Source organism: Arvicola amphibius, chromosome 11 (genome assembly GCF_903992535.2).
Source record: "Arvicola amphibius chromosome 11, mArvAmp1.2, whole genome shotgun sequence".
Classification (NCBI taxonomy): domain Eukaryota; kingdom Metazoa; phylum Chordata; class Mammalia; order Rodentia; family Cricetidae; genus Arvicola; species Arvicola amphibius.
This window is the reverse complement of record NC_052057.2, coordinates 3,612,847-3,633,290: the sequence shown is the minus strand read 5'-3', so window position 1 is coordinate 3,633,290 and position 20,444 is coordinate 3,612,847. Positions and strand designations below refer to the sequence as shown.

Here is a 20,444-nt window from a genome sequence, read left to right as displayed (position 1 = left end):
TTTGAAGGTGACTGTATTCTGGAATTCATCTGTATCCCTACCTTCCTCTCTGGAGATCCTTCATGAGTTACCCTCAAAGGCCATGGGTGAAGCAGGAGCTGAGAAATGCGCTTCCGTTGTGGCTCTGGGAGCCTGAGGGTGGTTGAAAGCTGCGTCCCCTGTACAGTATAGTTCCCTCCAGCAGCTTCTAGACCGCTAGCGCTGTGTTCGCAGTTACTTGCCCTGCACCAACACTGGGTGATCTTCCTTACAAAGAATCCCGGAAGGGATGGTGTATTCCTGTGTCTCCCCCCATCGAGCTTCTCTACTCCCGGACCTGAGGCTGACTGCTCAAAGATCTCACGTATCTTGTGGGGCAGTCCCAGCGGGCTCAGTCCCACTAGTGCTATTGGAGATGGTTGTTCTTGAACTCTGCTTCTTGATGGCTGTAAACTTCTTACTAGAGAGCTCTACTCCTGAGGTTCCTGCTAGCCACAGCAGAGCAAAACTCCAACGTTCAGAGATGACTGTAGTAGACCTCTATTTCTCGCCTGTGTAAGTTCTGAAACTGGGGCTCATCGCCTTCTATGCTGTGGCTCTTCAGGGTCTCAGGCAGTTCCCAGGGATGCCGTGTTCTCTGCTCAGTCTGCGGGAGGAGAAACTGTCTAGAGAGCTGCATGTAGGGGCAGCTGTACAGTGGTACCCACGCAGTGGCTCTATTCACATTCTGTCAACTAAAACCTAATCACACAGACACATTAACTGAAAGGGAGAGTAGAAAGGAAAATTAATCTATGTGTCCCCCTATATGTATTGTTATCAACTGAGTGTACAACTAAGCTGTCTGTTATAACTCCCTCCCAAAGTTCATCATTTTCCCATAATTACTACAATCAGCCATCTTTAATTTGGTTTCTAAGGAATCTTTACACTTATTTCCTCTTTCTCATTCCTTCTGCGACATCCCTCAATTGGAGAGATGCATACATCCATGCATTTTTTTACACGCATGTTCTCGGGTGAGCTGGATCTCACAGTCCCACCAGGAATAGAAGGAAAGCACACAAACAACCATGCAGCAATACACAGGCGGAGAACAGGAACCCTGGCAACTCCAGAACATACGCATAGGAGAAGCCAGAGAAAGCATCTGAGAGAAGGCAGACTTATGCTGAAGGTTTCAGGAGGTTTTCTGGGGTTGTCGGAGGAGAGGAGAGCCTTTAAAACCACGTGGAAGACATTCAAACACATTAATTAGCAGCATGTTTAGGGGCTGGAGGAATGAGTCAACAGTGAGGACCATGTACTATTCTTGTGGAGGACATGAGGTCAGTTCCCAGTACCACGTCGGGCTACTCACAACCACCTGTAACCCCGGCTCCAGGGAAGCTGACTGTCTTATGGACTCCACAGGCTCCTGCACTGTCAGGAGCATATTCTCACACATAAGCACACATGTATACACATAATTTTAATGTTTAAACTGAATTCTGGGGTTTGAGAGAAGATGCAGCAGTTAAGAGAACTGTCTGACCCTCTAGAAGACCTGGGTTTAACTCTGGGCACCTACATAGCAGGTTACAAACGCACATAACGCCAGTTCCAGGAAATCTGACACCGGCAGCACCAGGCAAACACTCATACACATAAAATAAAAATAAATGAAATGTTTTTTAAAATTAAACTTCAAAAAACATTGTGTTCAACATATATTACCAAAACTTATTTAGCATTCACCTTTTGATTTAAATAATAGAAATAAAAGAAAAAGTTGTGAGGACACAAACTTCACATGGGATATTGGGACATGCATTATATTGCAGTAACAGGATCCTATTCTTTGGTATTCATATGTAACTTTTATTAAGCATATCTACCTTGGGACATGACTGAATTTTAAGCATGATCATGTTTCTCTTCTTCTACCACATTAAGCATCCTTGTAGCCCAGAGAGAACACCGAACATGCCACATTTAGGTGGGGAAAGTCAGTGTTCCTACTGAGGGCATCACATATCTCTGTTGCTGTTGCACTTAGATAGCTTTTAAATCCTTGCTTCTGATAAATCTAAAGGACCCAGGATCAGCAGGCAGATCACCAAAAATAAATTTTTGATTAGAGCAATTATTCAGAAGGAATAAATGAGGCACTGTTATATAATCATCCTCCAGTCCCTTCTGCTTATTCAAATAAACAGGTTTCTTGGCACTTAGGTCTTTTACAGGAGCAATGTGGGTAGAATTGTCAATGAGCTCTGTCTTTTCGGAGCAGCAAGTGATATTCATGCACAGATCCAAATGCGAATGTGCCTGTTTATTATGCTAGGCTGCCTTCTTTTAGGGCCACAGGCCGATTCTGGAATACCACATGCAGGTAACCACCTCAGAATTGGGCAGAAATACGTCCCACAGACAAATCTACGTTCCAGGACTGGGTAACATTACCCAGGAATCTGGTCCTCTGAGTCTGTCCCTTCCTGGTCTTTTGGTGACTCCTAAAGCCAATCGTGAGTCACTCCTGATGCCAGGTGGAACCACAACCCTGTTACAGACCTCAGACCGTCAAGTCCGTGGCCAAGTCACTTACAGAACTGCCACCAAGCAGCACGGGCAATTCTGCCCATTTTTCTAAATTCTAATACACAAAACCCAAAGTAAGTTCCCACTCTTCATTTTTCCTTCTTCCTTTTCTTTTCCTTTCTCTTCTTTTCTTTCCTTTACTCTTCTTTTCATTAACACTAGTCAAAACCCAAGCATGCTTCCTCTAGCATCTGGGCACTGTAGCTTGTTCCCTGAGCCCTATCCCCTTCCACCATGTGGCTGTGTGACAACTCAAAAGGTACCGATTCCTCTCCTCCGTCTTTCCTGCACCTGTGGAGACAGACTCCTCTTTGACCCTGTTGTTTCTCTTCAAACTTTATTAAAAGTGTCATTGAGCTTTAAAAAAAAATACCTAAGCAAAATGTGAGCAAATTCAGGGTTCTATCAGCAAGACTAAAATATTGTTCAGGCAGCCATAGTCAGACTCAGTTTAGGTCCTAATGTAAGGCCATGAGCAGGCAAGAACTAGGGTTTGCCTCAATAAGACAAGGACGGGCTCTAATGTAAGGCAAGATTCAGGTCCCTTCCTGCCTGCAACATCTCTCTCACCCTCCAGCGACACACTGCAACACTGACTGTAATGAAGGTGGCCACTCTCCTCCTTCCCACCATTTGCACCTACTGTAAACTTGGCAACAACTAAACTACATTTATCTTTGGGAGTCATTACCCTTGCCAACTCTTAGCACCGCCCTCTGCATGTGATTTAATAGTAACTAGAATGCATTGAATGTTTGCCACTGCCAAGCACAGCTCCATATGCTTTCTGTGCAATGAAGGATTTAACACTCCCCGCAGGTGAGATCCAGAAAGCATCAGAAAGCTTCAGTTCCTGCCAGAGGTCACAGGTGTGGGAGCTTGTTTGCCCTCTTCTCACTCTGGTGTTTCTGCCTCTAATTAGCATTCGTTGCGGGAAACTGAATTATCTCTGCTTGTTACCCAGAAAATGCACGGAGCTGATTACTAGTTGTGTGCCCGGTATGGCAGCGTGTGCTGGGTGCTTCGACATGTTATCTTGCAGAATGCTGGTTTTCTAGCCCCTACAAATATGGAATGTTAACTGAAGAGATGCTGAATAAATCAGTCACATCACCAGCTACGTAGAATCACTACTGGCCTCCTCTTTTGCTGTTTTGATGCAAACAGAAACCATACAGCCATTTATAAGAGTCAAAACAAATTACTTCTTTCTGTTAATGTGGGTTAGCCAGTAATAACTGACGTCTTGAAAACCCTATTCACTTTTATTAACCGGATCTATTTTTTTTTTTTTTTACCAATTGTGTACAGGATGTCTCTGTGTGTTCTTAAATCCTGTTTCCATAAGTTTTTGTGATATATCTTACTGTGAATTCTTAGATCTGTAAGATATTTAAATGAGCAATTAAGCTGGATGGTGCTGGCACACGCCTTTAATCCCAGCACTTGGGAGGCAGAAGCAGGTGATCTCTGTGAGTTCGAGGCCAGCCTGGTCTACAAGAGCTAGCTCCAGGACAGGCTCTAAAGCTGCAGAGAAACTCTGTCTCGAAAAAGAGCAACTAAATCTAGTAAATTGATTTCCTCTGCCAGTGAATTTACTAAGGTGCCAGAGAGCCAGATAAGACTCTAACCAACCAGCTTGGCACATGATATCTGATTTGTTCCTCTGTTTCCTGTCTCCTATAAGGCGCCAAAGATTGTATTATAAAATTCACAGATGTATTTAATAGGTTACCACCCTTTGAGAACTTTCTGATCCTGTCGAGTAAATAATAGCTCAACCATTAAAATACTTCAACATGAGAATATGTAGTCTGTTCTATTAAAATGCACTTAAATACACACACACACACACACACACACACACACACACACACACACCTTAAGAAACCTTAAGATATAAACAAGTTTTAAAAAACGATTCAAGAAAAAGAGCAGGGACTAGATTTTAGATTCGTTCCACCTGAGTTTGCCTGAGTGAACTTCAGCACATCCCTAGAGCAGGATAGTATGTGAGTGCCGTTTAAGGTAAAGTCAAAAACAAAAACCTGGGAGATTAAAGCAGGCAAAAGTAGACAAAGACCTCCCCATTTTGATACATATCCAGAAACTGTTTTGTCTCTACCATTTCTGGACTTTATTCTGCAATTTTGCTTCCATCAAAGTTCAAAATCTCATAAGGAAAACAAGAAAACAAAAGAAGACAACGCGGAGCCCAGGATTAAAGCCAAGGGACGGCAGAGAGTAAAAGGCTCCGGCAGGGTCTGTCTTTGCAAAGGCAATTTCCAATTGCACTGGGAGTAAGCAGCAAGGGCCACTTACTGCAAACCTGATTCCTTAATTAATTTACATCTAAATCATGTAATGTAAACTGATGAGGAAATCGCTCCTGTGACCAAAGCTTTTTTTTTTTTTTTTTAATGTGTGCCTTAGGATACCACAGCAATCATCAGAAAGGACCAAACATCAACAAAGGCTTCATGAGAATGTGGAGCTTTAAGTCGGCGGATGAGGTGAGGGTGTGAAATATTCCCCAAGATAAATGAGGAGCAGCTCGGGAGTTAAGGAAGCACTTACACTTCCAGGGGACATCATTCAGCACCCACATCTGAGCTCACAAATGCCTGTGCCTCCTGCTCCAGGGGATCCAGTGCCCTCTCTGGCCTCCACAGGCACCTGCACGCATATGCACATGCCCACGCAGAGACATATATACAGACATAATCAAACCAAGCAACATGAGAAGTTAAAATAAGATTTAAAATATGACAGAAGATGGTGAGACAATGGCCTAGATCCATTGCTTGCTGAGGGACTGAGAAGCAGGTAAGCCGGCGGAATGACTTCCAATCCAGCTCTGAACTCAAAGACAGAGAATGCCAATGTCCTGCTCAAAGACAACCAAGCAGAGAGGGCAACCTCTACTTTACTCCACTTTTTATTCTGCTCACACAGGAAGCCAACTAGAGAGGTCTACCCACACTGGAGAGGAAAGTACAGCCTCTTGAGTTACCCACCTAATGCAAATAGAATAATGTCGAACCAAACAGTTGGCTACTGTTTACCAGTCAAACTGAAACCTAAAGATAATCACCACCCTGTGGATGGCTATGAAAACTGACAATTTAAGCTTATAATTCCTATGGCTTTAAAATTTCATCTGCCCAGACTATAGGACCTACAACCCCAGGCAGCTGTACTGGAGGTTAGAGTGGCCCCAGGGACCCAAGAGAAGTTACTACCCACTGCCCACTAAATCCCTTCAAGACTGTCCAACAACCCTGAACTGTACCTCCACCCCTGGGCTCCATATCCCAGCCTACTACTTTGGAAGAAGTCTGTGGTTTTACCAGAAGCCAGGCAGGATCAAGCAACACCCCAAGGAAGGCTGCCTACTGTCTACTGTTAGTTAACACTCCCTAAAGCCTGCCCAATAACACCAAACTTCAACTCCTCCCCTGGACTGTATACTAGGGCCTACAGACCCAGCAGCAGCCGTATAGGAGGCCAGGCTGCTTATAGAATCCCCAAAAGCAAGGCTGGATCTAGGTCTACAACTTCAGAAGAATTCAGCTTTACTATAGCATAGGATGGATCTAGGGACCCCAGCGCTGGCAACTGTACTGGAGGCCAGGCTTGTCCTAAGGACCCCAGAGACCAGAGGAAATCTAGGAGTCCCAGAATACATACCCTTCCCTGGTCTCCACATCCTTTTCTAGCACTTCAAAAGAGGACTTTGACCTTAGCAGAAGCCAGGCTGGTCTAGAGACTTCTAGTCCCCCCCAAAACAGAGGGGACACCATACTGAACCCAAAGACATGCTAGTAGCCATAACTCTTGGCCATTTAGGCCAGAAGACCAGAGAGGAAAGAAAAAACAAGAAACAAAGCACCCATTCAACAAAGACAAATGCAGGAATCAACAATACCTAGACCTAAAATCTCCCGAAAACCCGATGTCTAAAGGCCACTGTAAGAATACAACCAGTAATAGAAAAGGAAATATGGCATCACCAGAGCCCAGCTATTCTACAACAGCAAGACCAACACAACTGAAGCACAAGAAAATGACCTTAAAATTATTTTATGAAGATAATACAGGTCCTTAAAGTAGATAAAACAAATCCTTTAAAGAAATTGAGGAAAAACAAACAAAAAAATGGAAGAAATTGATAAATCCCTATAAGAAAACCAAGAAAAAGCAAACAGATAAAGGAAACTATTCAAGACCTGAAAATTTTTAAAAAGCCACAAATGGAGGGAATCCTCAAAATGGAAAATCTGGGTAAGTGAACAGGAACTACAGACACAAGAATCACCAACAGAATACTAGAGATAGAAGAGAGACTCTCAGGCATTGCAGACACAATGGAGAAAATAGATTAATCAGTCAAAGAAAATGTCAAATATAAAAAACCTCTAACACAAAGATATCCAGGAAATCTGGGACACTATGAAAAGATCAAACATAAAAAATTACGAGAAGGGAAATTCAGAGAATATATTTAACAAAATCATAGAAGAAAATTTCCCAAACTAAAGACATGCCTATAAAAGCAAAAGAAACTTACAGAACACCGAACAGATTGGTTCAGAAAAGAAAATTTCCTCGCCACATAATAATCGAAACACTAAACACACAGAAAAAAATAATTTTAAAAGCAGCAAGGGGAAAAGGCCATGTAGCATATAAAGACAAATGTATCAGAATCACACTGAGACCCTAAAATCCAGAAGGGCCTGGATTGACATCTTGCAGACTCTTAAGAGACCATGGATGCCAATCCAGACGACTATACCTGCAAAGCTGTCAATCACTATAGACTGAGAAAACAAGATACTTCAGGACAAAGTCAGATTTAAACAATATCTATCCACAAACCCAGCCCAGCTCCAAAGGAGGTACTAGAAGGAAACCTCCGACTCCAGGAAGTTAACTACACCCATAAAAACACAGGCAATTGATAATCTCACTCTAGCAAATACACAAACACACACAAAACCACCAACAACAAAATAACAGGAATTAACAACCATTGGTCATTAATATCCCTCAATATCAATGGACTCAATTTGCCAATAAAAAGATACAAGCTAATGGATTGTATATGAAAACAGGACCCAACATTTTGCTGCATACAAGAAACACACCTCAATATCAAAGATAGACATTATCTCAGAGTAAAGGATTGGTAAATATTTTCCAGTCAAATGGATCTAAGAAGTAAGCTTGTATAGCTATCCTAATAGCTGACAAAATAGACTTTCAACAAAAATTAATCAAAAGAAATAGAGAAGGACATTTCATATGCATAAAAAGAAAAATCCACTTGACGATGTTTCAATTCTGAACATCTATGCCCCAAATGTAAGGGCATCCACATCGGCAAAAGAAACATTTCTAAATAATAATAATAGTAGGAGACTCTAATACCCCACTTTTGCCAATTGACAGGTCATCCAGCCAAAAACTAAACAAAGAAACACTGGAAGTAGCAGACGTTATGAGTCAAATGGAACTAACAGATATCTACAGAACACTTCACCTAAGCACAGAAGAATATACCTTCTTCTCAGCACCACATGGAACCTTCTCCAAAGTTGAACATATATATACTTGGTCACAAAGGAAGTCTGAACAGAGACAAAAATTTGAAATAACCCCCTGTATCTTATCAGACCACCATGGATAAGAGCTGAATTTCAACAACAGAAACAACAGAAATCCTACAAAACTCATGGAACCTGAACAACTCTCTAATGAGTTGCCACTAGGTCAAGGAAGATAGAAAGAAAAACGTTAAAGACTTCCTAGAATTCAATAAATATTAACGAACAACATACCCAAACTTATGGGACACAATGAAAGCAGTGCTAAGAGGAAAGTTCACAACACTAAGTGACTTCATAAAGAATTTGGAGAAATCTCACACTAGTGACTTAACAGCACACCTGAAAGCTCTAGAACAAAAAGCAGACATACTTAAGAGAAGTATATGGTTGAAAATAATCAAACTTGGGTTAAAATCAATAAAATAAAACAAAGGGAACAATACAAAGAATCAATTAAACAAAGAGTTGATTCTTAAGGAAAATCAACAAAGTACATAAACCCTTATCCAAACTAACTAAATGGCAGAGAGAGAATATCCAAATCAACAAAATCAGAAATGAAAAGAAGGACATAACAACAAACACTGAGGAAATTCAGAGAATCATTAGGTCATACTTCAAATCCTGTACTCCACAAAATTGGAAAATCTAAAAGAAATAGATAAACTTCTTGATAGATACTACTTACCTAACTTAAACCAAGATCAGATAAACAATTTAAATATACTGATTACCCCTTAGGAAATAGAAGCAATCATTAAAAGTTTCCCAACCAAAAATAGGCCAAGATCAGACTATTTTAGTGCAGAATTCTACCAGACTTTCAAAGAAGAGCTAATGCCAATACTCTTCAAAATATTCCACAAACAGAAACAGAAGGAACACTGAAATTGTTCTATGAGGCAACTGTCACCCTGATACCCAAACCATATAAAGACCAAACAAAGAAAGAGAATTGAAGACCAATTTCACTCATGAACATTGATGTAAAACTACTCAATAAAATACAAGCAAACCAAATCCAAGAACACATCAAAAAGATCACCTACTATGACTAAGTAGGCTTCGTCCCAGAGAACAACATATGAAATAGTTCAACATATGAAAATTTGTCAATGTAATCCACCATATAAACAAACTAAAAGGAAAAAAAAAACACATAGTCATCCCATTAGATGCTGAAAAAGCCTTTGACAAAAATACAACACCCCTTCATGATAAAAGTCTTAGAGATATCAGGGATACAAAGGGCATACCTAAACATGATAAGAGCAATAAATAGCAAGTCAATTGCCAACATCAAATTAAGTGGAGAAAAGCTCAAATCAGTTATACTAAAATCAGGAACAAGACAAGGTTGTCTACTCTTTCCATACTTATTCAATATAGTACTTGACATTCTAGCTAAAGCAATAAGACAACTTAAGGAAATCAATAGGAAAAAAATTGGAAAGGAAGAAGTCAACTATCATTACTTGCAGACGACATGATAGTATACACAAGTAACCCCTAAAAATCTACCAGGGAACTCCTACAGCTGATAAACACCTTTAGTCAAGTGACTGGATACAAAATTAATTCAAAAAAGAAACAGTAGCCCTCTTTATATAAAAGATAAATGGGCTGAGAAAGAAATCAGAGGATCAATACTCTTTACAATAGTTTCAAATAATAAAAAATATCTTAGTGTAACTCTAACAAAGGAAGTGAAAAACCTGTATGACAAGAACTTCAAGTCTTTGAAGAAAGAAATTGAAGAAGATATCAAAAGATGGAAAGATATCCCATTCTCATGGATTGATAGGATTAACATAGTAAAAATGACCATCTTACCAAAAGAATCTACAGATTCAATGCAATCCCCATTAAAATCCCAACACAATTCTTTACACACTTGAAAGACCAATACTCAACTTCATATGAAAAAACAAAAAAGAATCCAGGAGAGCTAAAACAATCCTGTACAATAAAAGAATGTCTACAGGTCTCACCATCCCTAATTTAAGCTCTACTACAGAACTATAGTAATAAAACTACATGGTATTGGCATAAAATAGTCATGAGGATCAATGGAATTGAATCAAAGACCCAGTTGTGAACCCACACACCTAAGGACACCTGATTAAACAAAGAAGCCAAAATTATACAATGCAAAAAAGAAAACATCTTCAACAAATGTTGCTGGTCTAATTGGATGCCAGCACATAGAAGAATGCAAATTGATCCATATTTATCACCCTGTACAAACCTCAAGCCCAAGTGGATCAAAGACCACAACATAAATCTAGATACACTGAACTTGATAGAAGAGAAAGTCGGAAATAAACTTGAACACACTGGCACAGAAGACTACTTCAAGTTAACTGATGTGGTGGCTGCAAAGTTAATCTCACTGTGAGCAAATGAACTGAATGGATATTTTTCAAATGAAGAGGTACAAACAGCCAATACACACATGAAAATAAGTTTCACATCTCCAGTAAACAAATCGATGCAAATCAAGACTACTACACGAGTCTAATTCCAGCCAGAATGGCTACCAATCAAAAGCATTAGATGCTAGGAAAAGGAAACTCAACTCATAGGGAAAGGGGAACTCAACTCCCATATACTACAGGTAGATTGTAATTAAGTCACTGTGAAAATCAATATGAAGTTTACACACACACACACACACACACACACACACAAATAAAAGCTAAAACCAGAACTACCACAGGATATAGCTATGCTCTTCCTGAGTCCATACTGACAATAACCAAAGTCACCCGACGGTGAAGATGCTGTTATGGAATCTGCTATGTACCAGCACAAGGTGAGTGGTTGCGGAAAATGTGCTGTGTATACACAATAGAACTTTATGCTGTTTGAGGGGAAATTCTGGAGCTGAAGATGATCATTATAAGTGGAACAAACTGGCCTCGCAAACATGAGTCTGCTTTTTGAAATCTAGGGGCTAGGGAGGGAAATGGAAATGAAAGCAAAAGAGAATCTAATAAATAGGGAAGGAAAGGACGATGGAAGCCTGACTGCAGCTCATATGCACTTGGGAGGAAAGAGGCAGAAGGAGGAAGAGTCCAAAGCCAGCCTCGATCACATGAAGTTCTGTGCCAGACTAGGATACGCAAGAGCATCTCCACCAAACACACACACGCACGCACGGGCACACATAAACACGGGTAATGGGGTAAATATGAACAAAGCACATTTAGTACATCATTAAGTAACTATACATATGCGATACTTTAACAAAAATCTTACTTTGTACAACTAATATACACCAGGAGTTTGGGGTTTTGTTTGTTTGTTTGTAGAATTCCTGAGGAGCTGAAGAGATGACTCAGTGGTTAAACACACTGGCTGCTCTTCTAAGTTCAGTTTCCTGCAATCACATGGCAGTACCCATCTAACTACAGTCTCAAGGGATCTGATGCCCTCTCCTGGCCTCCCCAGGCATTACAGGAAACATAAACAAAACAAAAAAGCATCCTAGGTAGCAAGATGGTCAGTAGGTAAAGGCACTTGCTGCCAAGCCTGACCATATGAGTTCAGTTCCCAGAACTCACATGGTGGAAGAAGAGAAAGAGCAGCAATAAGTGTCTTCTGAGCCCCCTACTCCAGCAACAACATGGCCCTGTCCACCACGATTCACAAGTTAAGCCTCATTATTTGGGAGATGCCGACAACTTCCGAGTAAACTTTTTATAGGCAGGCTTTGGCTCCTCTTTGCTTCCCCTGCAGCCGGGAAAGTGGATATGCACGCCGCGCAGATGTGGACACGACCTAGGATGTGGCAGAGTAGCTGACAGACGCTTTATTCTAAACTTGCCCCCTCCTCTCCATCTGCATGGGACGTGACAGGGAACATCAATCAAGTGAAAATTAAGTTTTCTCCTGCTAGGAAAATACAACTGACTCTATGCCATTACCAACAATCCAGAATATGTTGGGAAATTTAACCCGTGTAAACCTCAGACTTCTGTAAAGATTTCCCAGTGCTGTCCTTACAGGCTGCCTTGCACACAGAAGTGGTGGAGAGAGCAGGAACATAGAACAGGGGGAGGAAGGCGAGGGTTTTATTTCTCCTGCAGGGTTTCTGAAAAGCACATTGTGAACCCTAAAGATTACCCTTAGTAATAGGAAAATCTAAGAACCTAGCACAAATCAGTTTTCCTTTACTAATGGGAATTTTCCACAGTTATGCGGTTTTGCTAGAAAAGGTCCGTGTATTCAGTCACTTCCAACAGATGCTCTTTCAAATGTCACCTGTTTGTGTCTTGTTTCATTGAAGTTGAAGAATCTTGCAAAAAGTCATTTTATTAAAATCAGATAAAAAGAGAAAAGTCAGGGGGGAGAACCACCGTGTGTAGCTTGGTAAAAGGCCTTGAAAAGAGCTTGCAATCCTACCTTGCTCAGACTCCACAGCGCCCCACAATCCCCCGGGAACTTGAATTGGCTTTGAAGTCTACCAAATAGTAAATGCTTACCTTGAAGTCTGAGTCACTTCCTGATTAAATTAATAAATTGTTATTAAACACTTTCTAGGCATTATGGTTTGTAACCATTGATAGAAGGTAAACATTTGGCAAGCGAGCCAGGTATAGTGGTACACACCTTTTGTCCCAGGACACAGGAGGCAGATAGTAGTTAGTAGCTAGCCTGATCTACTCAGTGAGTTCCAGGAAAGCTAGGGCTACATAGTGAAATCCTTTTAAAACAACACAGCCTAGTCTAAAAGAGCCAGTGCCAGGACAGGCTCCAAAGCTACAGAGAAACCCTGTCTTGGAAAAAAACAAAAAAATATTTTTTCAAAAAAAAATCAGAACTGGGTGTTTGCGGTAAGATGATTTCTGCCATGAAAAGAGAAGATGGGATTGCATGTTCATAGCTGATTCCTCACTCGGGATTAGAAAACAGGAAAACATACAAACGATCCGAGAAATCCTTTCCAACTTGCAACCACAGAGGACTTTAGAGAAGTTGGTATCTGAGCTGAACCTAAAAGAGTTGGAGACCACCTCTCGTGGTCAGGGCAACAGGATTTCACATCCTGTCCTCAGAGTTGCCTTTGGCAGTTTCTGTCACAGAAACAGAAAGTAGAGCACAGCTTTCGAAGCCAAGATTGGATCCACCAGGATATCTGCGTACACCCACTCGAAGTTAATCTTGAAGAAACATATGGTAAGCTTGAAAAAGGCTGGACCTCTGCATATCTGGGGACAGGTGGGAGAGGGTTTCCTAATATTCTTACAAGCTTCCGTGTCTGGGAAACAGAGACTTAAAGGCAGGTCACGGGGAAGTCTGCAGCAATGACTGTAGCAGAAGCAGCAGCATCAGGGGCCTGTGAGCACTGTCCCATCTGGCACACCCACCCAGACTCCCACCACCCCTTTTGCACATTTCTGCTTTGCACTGGCAACTAGGGGCCATCTTCATATCGTGTTCACACCATCCTCTGGTATCCTTACCATGGTATCACCAAAGAGCGCTCATAGATCAGCCTGCTAGACTAGCACCCTTGATCAACAAACACCCTTTAGAACCCAGTCACACCATCCTCTGGCTCCTTACCAGAACACATTAAATTTTGCAGTATCAGGCCCATGTGGTTGTGCTGAAACTCAAGCGTAAGTCTAGAACCTAAGACTCGGAGGGGAATATACGACTGCTGGGTGGAGAAGGGACATACTGTCTTGTTGCCCAGGAACTGACTCTGCAGGACTCTAATATGGGAGAATGTAAGCTATTAGCAGAAGGAAAAGCTTTGGAGATGGGGGCATCCACTCAGGTGTCTTATCTGTGAAGATTCCATTCTTTTTAAACCATAGATGTGTTGACTGTTAGCTCTCTGCCCATTGGTCTGGTCCTGACAAGTTTTTTAACAACTTGACATTTAACAACTTCATCTGGGAAGGAGCCTTAGGTGGGAAAGTGCCCCCCTCCGATTGGCCTGTGGGGAAGCCTACGGGGCATTTTCTTGATTAATGATTGATATGGTGGGCCCAGCCCATGGCATAGGCGGAAGCAGATGATTGTTGCCACCAGTCCTGGTCAGGCTGTCCTGACTTGTATAAAAAAGCACGCCGAGTAATCTGACCAAGCAGGTAAGCAGCATTCCGCCCCAGTCCCTGCTTCTCAGTCCCCGCCCTGTTCCCAGCCTTTACTTTGGTGATAGACTGTAATGTAGGTAAGCAGCATTCTTCAGTCCCTGCTTCTCAGTCCCCGCCCTGTCTCCAGCCTTTACTTTGGTGATAGACTGTGATGTAGAAGTGTAAACTCTTCCCGTCCATTGTTTTCAGTCATGGTGGTTTATGCAACAATAGAATCCATCACTAAGACACTAATTTTTCGTCAAAGGAACTGCAGAACAAGAAGTGTGCATTCCACTACATAAGAGGTCTGCTGCAGCAAAGACAGCACATAAGCAAAGAGTACACATAGCCAGAGAGACAGGACAGGAGGTGTCCAGAAAAGCAGCACCTTCTGACCCTGTATGGATTTATATAAAGCTTTTAAATAGGGTGTGGAATGGGGCTGGGTTCCTAGAATGGATCATTTTAAATGAGTGGGGCTTAATTGGGTGAGACAAAGTTGGGACTTCTGAAATTCCCAGAAACTCCTGGGAATGATGATGAGCCATCATCAGATCTGCCTGCAGCAATTTACTTCGTCCTCCCTGTCCCGCAGCCGTTCCGTCCCAAAGAAACACATAGAGGTTTACATTAATTATAAACTGGTTGACCTATTAGCTCAGGCTTATTAACTCTTACTTGTATCTTAAAGTAACCCATAATTTTTGTCTGTGTTAGCCATGTGGCTTGGTATCTTTTATCAGTGAGGCATTCTCATTTTGCTTCTTCTCTGTCTGGGTTATGACTGCAGACTGAACCTTTCCTCTTCCCAGAATTCTCCTGTTCCAGTCACCTCGCCTATACTTCCTGCTACTGGCTGCTATTGGGTACTGGCCAATCAGTATTTTATTACACCGATACAACTGTCAGCAGTTTTCTCCACAGTACTTTCGTGTATTGGGTACCGAGTCATTATCATCCTCATCCCCTCCTTCACCACTCCTTAACTCCAGCTGTGGAGATGAGCAGATTTGCTCCACCCACCACCCAACCATGCTACACTCATGTGATTGAAGGAAGTGAGGAAAGTCATGCAAAAAACCAAACACCACATCAGTGCAAAGATACCCACTACTATGTGGCTTCTTACACTTACCGGTGTTCTAGCACCAATATTATAAGAACCGTAGCACCCTCAACAGGGGTCTTCAGCTAGACTCAAATAGATTAAAACCTGTTCAAGTTTAAAGAACAGGTTTTTGGCAGAAGTCCAACTTGACACCAAAATTCATGCACTTACCATTACATCACCATGGATCTTCAAATCTTATGGGATTAAAGCTCTCTAAATTCAGATGTTTTTTTGGTTCCCCAAAGTGAAAAGTCCATGACAAAATTTGTGATAACTTATAATTTGGGGTATTACAAGTGTTTTTTTTTTATAAAAAACTAAATGTGTCTGTTTTTCTGGCTTAGAATCTGAGTCACCTGTGTCCCATGGGTACTCACAAAGCAGTCAGCATTCATTGCCTTTTTTCTCAATGATTTTACCCAAGCACCTGTCATGTATGTGACAGCTGGGTTGTGAAATGTATGCAGTGCTCACTCAGTGTCTCTTCTCTCTTAAAACCAGAACATCTAAAGCACCGACTGCAAAGGCAGCAGATATGCTTTATGGGAGATAACCCTTCTCTAGCACTGCAAAACTGAGACTCATTTACTCTTCTTATAACTTCCTGCTACAAAAATCAAATTAAGCTGTAAGGGAAGTTATCTGCAACTATTTTTAATTCTGTGTCCGCAAATCCTGGCTCTGGCTCTACCACTTGTTATTTTTAGTATTCAATATTTAGATATTAATGATATCTAGAATATCTGGTATCAACTATGAAAGCCATCATAATTAACCATGCATGCTAATAAACAAAATCAAAATTATCTGAATTCGTTAATTATTCTTTAGTAAACAAGGGAAACTTCTGTAATTCTACCAACAAAACATTTGTATTGGCACTTGAAAATGATTTTACTTTTATTGTACAAATCTCTTTGTAATATCTGACCCTTTGATCTCATGAAAACATTGAACCTGCAACTGTTGACCTGGCAAGTTAAACTCTTTTCAAAGATGAGAGACATTTGTGTGTGTAAATTCTAATAAAAAACAAAACACACATTAGTAGCAACATATATTTAATATTGAAGAATCTGAAGTATAAAAATTAACACATGATTTCAACATTTAAAAACATTAACACTTCTTGCCAAAACAATGAATATCAAAACATAGATGAAATATAACTATAAAAACCTTAAATTTATTAACAGCAAAATTATAATTTATTTGTGTAACAAATATTAACAAAAATATTTAGTTACTTCAAGGACCACAATGGTTGACTGATTTTTCATTATGACTGTCAAAAATTTGCATCTTAATCTTTTTTGTCTCATCATTTCTTTCTACATAATAGTTAGATGCTTCTGGTTACATAACTATTCCAAACTCCACTACAGATAGTGATCCTTGGTAATCTAGTCTAGTGTAAACACTGTCTTTAAGTACTTCAATAGTTATGAAATGATGTTTTACAAAGTTGTTATACAAAAAGAACATAAACTACTGGAATCTTTTCAAACCAGGAATTAGAAAGTCCAAGTTCACAAAGAACAGTGGTGGTTCGCTGCCACTGACTCAAGTGTCTGCCAGTCCTACCACTCTTGACGTTCTGAATGACAGCTGGTATTTAATGTTAAAATATATTGTTTTTAAAGTCAAATGTGCAAACCCAATTCTAAAATACAACAGTACTTTAATTTTCATGCCTTATACAAAGAAAATTTATACTACTGTATCCAGACTTTCTTCAGAAGAATGAGGCCTGATTGGAGATATATAGTCGTTGTCCAACATGGCTGCCATTAGCAAGTGATATTGTTGGTGACAAGGGATAACTTGGATAAGAATAAGGCCTTGAAGTATAAGGAAGCACGCTGGGCGTCCCAGAAGAGAGGGTAGCGCTAACAGGGGAAAGACTATTTATTGAGCTGCGACGGAAATTGTAGTCTGTAAATAAATATATATGAACAATTATGCTGCACATCTTTTATGGACATAAATTTAATTCAAGAGACAAACATTCAGACAATCATGTTTTAACATAATGTTCTAACATTTAAATACCTGGTGACACCGTATGGTGGTGGATTACTATCACTGCACTGCAAACATAGCGGCTACATCAAGTCAGGACTCCTCTTAACTGACAACACTGCTGGGAGATCTCACATAGGACATTATGGGCTATCTTTTTCTTTTTAACACAGAAAAAGAGAACCTATGATTTCTCATTAATCAACAAAAAAGTTTCTTTAAATTTGGTTCATATATATATATATATATGGAAAAAAAGAACAGCAAATTTGGTTTCTTTTTTTCTTTTTTTTTTTTTGAAACTCTATCAAGCATCAAACCAGCATAAACATTTGCCCCTGGACTTCTGGTACAAACTAACTGTCCAAAATTTCATTATTTAAATGCTGGCACAAGCATTCATATAACCAAACACAACAATTTAACATTAGTCTCACTGGTACCACAAAACAGTAAAATGAATCATCTCTACCAAATGAACTTCAAAAACCATTATCAACCTAATAGTATAGAAAAGTATCTAAAATTAACCAAATTATTAAAACAATTATATTTGAAATTACTATTTCAAACAAACATTCATCTTATGTACCAATAATTTCCTGCTTCCTTAATTATAGTATTTCTGTATGTGTGTGTTTTATTGACCAAATTTGTAGATCCTGTACTTTCCAAAAACTCAACTATGCTCTTTACTGCAGTGTAGTCAAAGTGGCGACTGCAATTGTAAAATAATCATTGGTAGAAGCTGTGCTGTTGTAATGGGAAGTGGAAAAGGTCGTTTAATGTACAGGTCAAGTTCTCCCCACAGCATCATTCACTATGAGCCCTACAACACGTGTTCATCAACTTTATGTTGTCATGGGACTTAATATGTAACCAACAGGAATGAGACCACCTGCAGGAGAGTAAGCTCAAGCAACATCAGAAAGGACCTATTTAAGAAAAAATAAAAAATGAAAATCAGTTGTAAATAGGTTTAATTGCTAGCATTGTAAAACTTTAATTAATTTTATAAACTAATTTTTAATGAATGGTACAAGATCAATAGAGCAGCTTGTTTTAAGAAGTCATAAGCATGTTTTGGTATGTCCAAAACAATGTTCAAAATATTTTGGATATTCTGAATTGAGAAATTACTTTGAAACCATTTACTTTTCTAACATCAGATTTATTCTTTTAAAGAATCTACTTTATCCAAGGGTTGAGGTATTGAACATAAACTAAAATGCAAGATATTCTATGTATTGATGAATAAATTGCCCTTTAAAAGTTCTGACTTTTCCTGTTAAAGACTGGTAGGCACATACAGTCTCTTAGTAGCCACATTCCTCTAATGTACCAAGTTTTTTTAAACTTTACTGATGCAGTCATCAGCAACATGATTTAAAAGTGACTTCAACAGACAGAAAATGTAGTTTTCAAGGAGCTATCATGCTTTCTTTAGTTTACACCAATTCAAGAGATCAATGGAGCTTACTAAAAAAATGTGGACTCAAAGTTATCTCCAGAAGAAGATGTAAAAACAAAATATAAAGCTGGCTATGAGCATAACATTTAACATTTATGACAGTCCCTCTACCACAAATCTTTAAGCAAACATGGATCACCTACTATATTCTCGTTTTTAAAGAAAACTACATTAAATCCAAAATTAGAAAATGACTCATAACATTATTCATATAAGATGATATGAGAAAAACCTCCAAACTACTGCAAGAATTGGGCAAGTGAAAGACTTGTGAGATGTTTATTAACATTTCATAAGCACTTCACAAGTACTACTCCTAAAACCATTGTGAATCTAAGTACATTCAGGAAAACAACCGGCTGATTAGAAAATAGGACACATGTTAAGATAACAAATTAAATTTAAAGTGAAATATATAGTTAAATAAATGTAGTAGGAGCATATTCCTTTGACACAATTTACATATTATAGAAAACAGAAAATGGAAAAAAGAAATTAACAAATGAGTTAAAATTCCAAGCATGCACATACTTGTCCCCACCCCATCCCAGTTGTTCTTCAACTCTTCAGTCCCAAACTGAACTCTGCACCCCTTCCCCTTATTAATGAGCGAGAGGGAGCCAATTTTAGAGTTTAAGTTTTACGCCCCATGCAATCAGCTGTCTTGATAGTGAAAACTGAAGCACAACTTGCAAACAGCAAGACACACTGTGCTCACGTATTGGATTGGATGGTTACATAAGCTTACGTCATCAAGTCACCTGTCTCTTCCCGGCTGCAATCACTTTCTAACTCTACTACCATGGATTCATTCATCTGGTTTTGGATTTTGTTATTTTTAAAATATTTATTATTCTAGCTTCTTTATTTAATATAATTTCTAAGATTCAAGTTCTCTATTTCAGCAATTTCTTCCATTTTATTGTTAAGTATTTCTCAGCTGTATGAATACACTATGATTTTATGCAGTCATCTGTTGATGAACATGTGACTCTCCTAATACCAATCTCTTACAGATATGCTCTATGCTCATTCTTACATAAACATTTTCATGATTTTTTTTCCTTTGAGGAAAATACCTAGGAATAGGGATGCTAGGGCATGGGGTAGAGATATTATGCTCTAGAGTATTCAAACAGTAAAATATGAAATTGCCAGTTGGTCACATCACAACTTCCACAACAGTTGGTATGCCAGCACATGCACACATGTGCACACACAGGGGGTGGGGTAGAGGTTGTTGCATGTTACATCTTACTCTGGCTAGTCTGGAATTCACCTTGTAGAAGAGTTTGGTCTCAAATTTGCACTGATTCTCCTACTTTTCCCTCCTAGATAATGTGAAAACAGGTAGGCACCACAAAACCTGGTCTAGTATTCTTATCTATAGCTTCGTCAGTACATATGTATTCCACTGTGGTTTTAATTTATATTCCTTTATGACTAATAATGCATTATCTATGTAAATATCTTTATTCAGATATGTTAAGCTCCCTGCTCACCAATATTGGTTTTGTCTTTGACTATTAATACATATAAACTCTTTACTATCCAATTCGAAATTGAAAATAGAGAAT

The 20,444-nt window shown here is 39.5% G+C and overlaps 1 protein-coding gene across 1 annotated transcript in view; it reads right to left on the bottom strand.

The window, feature by feature from the left end:
* Positions 1 to 16,643: 16,643 nt before the first annotated feature.
* Positions 16,644 to 20,444, bottom strand: part of Rbm46 (RNA binding motif protein 46) — a 34,414-nt gene continuing 30,613 nt past the window's right edge. Inside the window, exon 5 of the mRNA XM_038348019.1 lies at positions 16,644 to 17,309. Within this exon, the coding sequence (XP_038203947.1) occupies positions 17,110 to 17,309 (200 nt within the window). The 3' untranslated portion in view covers positions 16,644 to 17,109. The remainder of the gene's footprint in view (positions 17,310 to 20,444) is intronic.